The sequence below is a fragment of the Egretta garzetta genome, unplaced genomic scaffold (assembly GCF_000687185.1).
Source record: "Egretta garzetta isolate BGI_Z169 unplaced genomic scaffold, ASM68718v1 scaffold209, whole genome shotgun sequence".
NCBI lineage: Eukaryota > Metazoa > Chordata > Aves > Pelecaniformes > Ardeidae > Egretta > Egretta garzetta.
Window position 1 is genome coordinate 3,310,087 of NW_009260839.1, and position 5,802 is coordinate 3,315,888.

At 59.0% G+C, this 5,802-nt stretch overlaps 1 protein-coding gene across 1 annotated transcript in view; it reads right to left on the reverse strand.

The window, feature by feature from the left end:
• Positions 1 to 935, reverse strand: part of ABLIM3 (actin binding LIM protein family member 3) — a 26,265-nt gene extending 25,330 nt beyond the window's left edge. The window contains exons 1-2 of the mRNA XM_035902483.1: positions 851 to 935; positions 458 to 595 (exon numbers count right to left, since the gene is read on the reverse strand). Of these exons, the coding sequence (XP_035758376.1) occupies positions 458 to 595; positions 851 to 935 (223 nt within the window). The remainder of the gene's footprint in view (positions 1 to 457; positions 596 to 850) is intronic.
• Between the last annotated feature and the right edge of the window lie 4,867 nt (positions 936 to 5,802).

Below are 5,802 nucleotides of genomic sequence, written 5' to 3' on the forward strand. Positions count from 1 at the left end.
CCCCCCCAGCCCCATCGGGAGCTGCCCCGGGCATCCCCCCCGCCTCGCTGCCTCTCAGCCAGACTGGTGACACCTCCTCCTCCTAATCTGGGGGCAGGCAGGCAGCTGAAGGATGTGGTGCCCCCTCCTGCCCCTGATCACAGATGAGCCGTGGGTATGTTTGGGACCATCACAGCGCGGGCTGTTGGCATTCAGGCAGCTCAAGGGTAGTGACAGTGCCCAGGTCTCAGCCACCCCTGTTCACAGCCTGCCAGCTCTGGGACACCGTGCCAGCCCCATGCTGTGACCTCCCCGCCTGCACCGCACCACATCCACCCCTGCGGGAACCTGCCATCCCCAGGCGTGTGACCACATCTCAAGGGGCCAAGTAGGTCCATCCCCAGCCTTTTGCCTTCCAGACTGCACCCAGGGCTGTGGGGCAATCTGGTCACCAGGTGTTCGGGCGGCCCCGTCCTACCTTGGCAGGTGAAGCAGCGGATGTGGAAGTGGTTGCTCTGGACACGCACCACCTCTCCCTTGCAGGTGTCCCCGCAGCGGTAGCACTGGATGACGGTGGAGCTGCTCCCGGGGGTGTAGGGGTTTTGCTGATAGGGAACTGCTGGCAGAAAGGAGGGAGGGAAAGCGAGAGAGGGGAAGGGTCTGTTAGTATTCAGGACACAGCCGGGCATTGCTGCACTGACCTCAGCCCGGCAGCTACAGAAGAGCCCTCTGGACACAGCAATGGGCCATCAGGCCATCGCTAAGGGCAAAGGACAACCGAGACCTGGTGAGCCTGGTGACCCTGAGCTGGGTGCACATCCCTGCCTGGATTCAGGATTTCCCGATCCCCACGAAAGAGCCACTACCTCACAGGTCTGCAATCCTAAGCGCTGTGCAGTGCAAGTGCCCGGGCACTGCTCCTGTCCCTGCATGCACAGCCAGGTCACTTGCACCATCGCCCCAAAACTGTGCAGAGCTCCCTGGATGCTCTCCGATCCCCCAAGCAGGTGCAGAAGGACAAGGCAGGGACCAGCTACCCACCGGCTCTGCTCCGCTCAGCCCTCGGGCAGTCCTGGCTTGCTGGTGACCCGCTCAGAAACGCGCCAGCGAGCACCGATTTGGCAGCAGCATGGGAAGGAACTGTCGTTTTTTGTAGCTTCCACTTGTTTGGTTAGGAACTGGATGAAGAAGTCATTTTTCAAGGAGCTTTCAAACATCACAGCAATTGAGTGTTTGGCCCTGGTGGGACTCTCACCTCCTCAGCAAGGAGCAGCATCCCGATCCCACTGCTCCTTCCGGAGCAGCACCACGGCGCGTGCGGGCTCTGTGCTGAGCTGGGGGCCACAGGGGAGGGCAGGGTTACATGGCTCCCTGGAGCTATTGGGCAAGAGCTGACCCCCTCCTGCTGCAAACGGTCCTGGGGCTCACCTCCACTCCTCACCCCGCTCCAGCAGCTCTGCAGACCACCACGAAGGGCTGATGCTCTGCAACCCTGCCCCACGCTCCAGGGGAGGAACTGTATGGAGCAGGGTGTCTTTCTGCTGCCTCAGCATGATCCCCAAACACACACAGAAAACATTTTAAAGAGCAGCTCCTGCCTTCCCTGCCCCACCTGCGAGTTATGGGCTGCTCACAGGAGCTCCAGGCTGGCCGACACCATGCCAACTGCTGCAGGCAGGGGCCAAGCAACAAAGGACTTGTTTGCTGTAAGATTTCAGAGGGAGCTGCAATTCGGGCAACTTGAGCAGTGAAGGGCAGGATTTCAATGGACCAGAGACTTTCTGACCCAGTGCTGAACTGCATTCCCAGGAACAAGAGAAGCAGCTGATTGAAACCTGGTGTGTGAACTCCCTCCAGAGCAGGGAGGAAGGGGCACAGGACAGAGGGGATCACTCAGCAGAGAGGCTCCGTGTTCACCGTCGGGCAGATCATGTGACGGGGAACAGAAGCAGCCCATTATTGGCTTCAAAAGCAAAGAAAGAAAAGTCAAAATGACATTGAGACTGTCTCACAGTCTAATCCCAACCCATAAGCCAAGTGCCCAGAGACACACTCTATGGACGTGCAGCACTGCTCACCACTGGGAAAATGGGCTGACACCACCACCCCCCCCGCTCCATCCCCTGGGGTTACACAGCTGCTGGGGACTGGCTGCCTCGCCAAGTCTGACCCGATGGCTGCAAGGAAAGCCGAGGCATTTTCCTGTCAGCATCCCCCAGCGAGGCTCAGGCTCCAGCCTTGACGTGAATTTCCAAGAGTTGCTGGGACTTCCCACCGGATCACGCTCTTGCAGAGCTCTGAGAGGCCAACAGAGGTACTTGAGGAGATATGAAATGGGAGTCAGGCCTGGAGCTCAGACCAGCAGAGGCACTAACTAGTCTAGATCTAAATCACTTTGAGGTCCCAAATATGATGAAGGACACCTGTAAAGGGAGCAGGGTACCCCCACGCAAGTTCTGCAGGCATATTTTGCAGGGAGGTGCAAGCCCTGGCAAGAGGGGTCCAGGACCTCCTGCGGCAGCTGCTGCTGGTGGGCACCAGGCCTGACCCCAACAGGATCTCCCAAGGCTGGAACAAACAGGGGATCCCTTCTGTAGGGGTCTCCAGCAGAGCAAGAGTTACAGCACTGAAACTTCCTCCCACGCACCCCATGCTCGCACCCTCGCCGGGAACGAAGCAGAAGCCAAGCCCTGGGACACAGCCATGGCAATCCACAAAGCTCGGAGAGAAAAGAGGGAAGGAGGAGGGGTGAAAGGCTGGGAATTAATCAACACTTAAACAAACATTAATAATAAAAAAAGGGGAAGAAAAAAAATAATCAATGTCAGAAAATGTAGGCATCGCTTATTCCGGGCTTCTGGTCTCTAGGGGAAACTTCTTGGTGTCCATAGCAACACATTGCCAAGCCCCTGCACTGGCAGGTCTGATGGGATGGAAGGCAAAGGAAAAGGAGTCGAGGATGGGAGAGATGCTTATAGCTGCACTACACCGCTGGCAGAGATGAAACACATACGGTCACTCCTATTTGTACCCATGGAGATGGGTCAGGACCCGGCTTAGGGCACCGTCACCCTCCCGCCTACTGGCTTTTTTCAACACTAAGCCAAAAGCTCCCTGATTTGTGATTAACCTCCGGCCCATGCTGGAATTTTGCTCCGGGAACATTAATGCATTGTTTTGCTGGGGCTCTGCTTGTTTTTGAGCAGGCAGCTGCCCGCCTCGTGGCCTCGCGCAGGAAGCATTACACATCGCAGCACCCCTGAGCAGAGGGGACAGCTGAGCAAGGCAAAGCTCATTACACCAAAATAATCCAGTAATAATGTAAGTAGCATTAGTGGCCTCGCAGGCCGAGATACAGCAGTCAGGGTGAGGGGGTGGGAGCTGCCCAAGGAATGCCTTAATCTCACCCCAGTTTGCTCCCGCTTTTGCTGGTAGAGCGGGAAATTAAGCTGACTTCACTCAGCGACTGCTCCACACACAGCACAAAAGGCTGCACAGGACCGGGTTCCTGCAGGGCTGCCCCTCGCTCCGAGGAGCCACTGTGGCCACAGCCAGGCAGTGAGCTGCTTGCATGGGGCTGCGTAGGCACACAACAGATTTCCCACTGATCCGGATTAAGGAGCACCTCTGGTCAGGGATCGGTGCCCTGCACGGTCTTAGGGACAGACAACAGCAGCCACTCACAAGCAAGGGAGCTTGCAACCTGGTGGAGGTGGAGACGGTGCCCCCAAACAACACCCAAGGCTGCGCAGAGGAGCTTTGTCCCTTGGGAAGGCAGAGGGACCTCACCCAAGAGATCCTCAGAGCCACGCTGCAGCGAGCGATCTGCAGGTTCCTGCTGTGCATCCCCAGGCAATCCCCCTCCTTCGTTCCCAGAGCACCCACCTTCCGCTTCAGGAGGGTCAACAACCTTGTTTGTCTTCCCGTTCTCTTCCTGCACGGCATCCCAGCCCTCTACCAAGGAGCGACAGGACAGGGGAGCACTGAACCCTTACGCTGCCTCTGACAGGCTTTAAGCCCTTTGGAGGGGGAGAGGGGAGCAATGGGAGATAATCCTCATCTGCTTTGGGGGGACAGCAGCTCAACACCAATGCAGATAACAGGGCACATCCCCCCAAGTAGGCTCAGGGCTGAAAGGCTGGCACAAAGCAAGCTCCCCTGATTGCTTGGAGCACCCACAGCCCCACCCCAGAACCAAGTTTCCAGGAACACAAGCTGCACTGAGCAGGAGCATTTATAAAGATCCACCCATCAGCCCCTTACTGGGATCAGACCAGGTCCTGCTGGTTTGCCACCTATCTCCCTCTCCCAGCTCATTAGCCCTCCAGGAAGGTCAATTAGGTAGAAACTGCTGCAGGTGGGGTTTGCATTATTAGCAACAGGTAATTGGAAGCTCCCACCCAGCCCGAAGAGCCTGCCCTGATGCCGTGTTTGCTATCAGCATGTTTGTGAGACAGCATCTCCACAGGGGGATGGGGAGGCCTGGTGTAATTAATTACCAGTAATTAATATTTGCACAATGCACAGAGAGCCACAGGTGAGGGGGACTGTGGAAAAGCAAAGCATTCACTCTTTAATTAATAATGAGAAGTGGTGCCACTGTGGGAAGCTGAGGCAGGTGGGTACCAGGGGGTGCTGCTGGGGCTGTGTGCAGGGGAGGTGTCCCTGCTGGGTGCTGTGGGTGCCAGCATGGGGTCCAGCTCCAGGGGTGCTGGGTGTGCGCCTGGGTGAGACCCGAGTTAGGGTGGGTGCCGGGAGGTGAGGGGGAGCGGCAGCAGTGTCTCAGGGCAGATGATGCTGTCAGGAGCCCTCACACCCCCACGGGGCTGAGCCTCCTTCCAGCAGCCGCTGCCTCCCACCCCTCCCAGCTGCCTGGCAGTGAGCGATTCACTGCAGTCACCCTCTGCACGATCCCTGTGCCAGCCGGGGCTGTAAATCGTCCCCTTGCAAAATCCCTCCGGGGGTGGTGCCACCAGCACGGCATGGGGGGCACATGGGACGCAGCTCCCCCGGGGAGGGCAAGGGGAGCCGGGCACCTGGCCCCCGAGGTGGGCTTGGCTGGCAGACCCCATGCCCTCGTGTCCCTAGGGAAGGGCTGATGCCACAGCACGGGGTGAAGGCAAGGAGGGGGCTGGGAATGCAGTGGGGGCCAGGGCAGCTCAGGAAGAGGAAGCCCAGCCCCGCCAGCGCATCGGCCCCAGAGGCGTCGAGGCCGAGGGGCGGCAATGACTGGCCAGAAAGGAATTTTGCTGGAAGCGCTGGAGGCTGAGGGAGAGGCTGGGGTGAACCACCGGCAATGGGATACAGTCTGCTGGACTGCGGGCAGAGAGTGATGGGGTGCAGAAGAAACCCCCACTGGGATGTGGGGAGAAAGAGGTGTCACTCCGGGAGCCTGCACCCCAAATCCACTCACCACCGCAGGGATACAGGGCAGCCCAGCCGTCTCTGAGCCCTGTGGGAGGTGAGGGGGAGGATTTCCCCTCCAGGCGGGAGCCGTGCTGCATCCCGAGGGCAGCCAGGGAGGAAGGGTGGGAGCTCCAGCGGCTGCGGGATATGGCTTTCTCATCAGCAGCGGGGATGAGGGCTCCTGCCTGCCATCCCATAGTAGCCAAGGGGCTTGGCTGTGACCATAAAAATGCTTTTGGGGAGGAAGGGAAAGATGAGCTTGGAGCCAAATGATGCTGGTGCTGCAGGCGGGACGGGGAGAGCTGCAGCCGGCCATCCTGCCAGGGCTGCCTCCGACCCCGGGGCACAGCAACGAGCCTGCTTTGGCCACCACGGCTGCTTGCCCGCCCCCGCTCCCTGCCGAGGAGGTGATGGGAG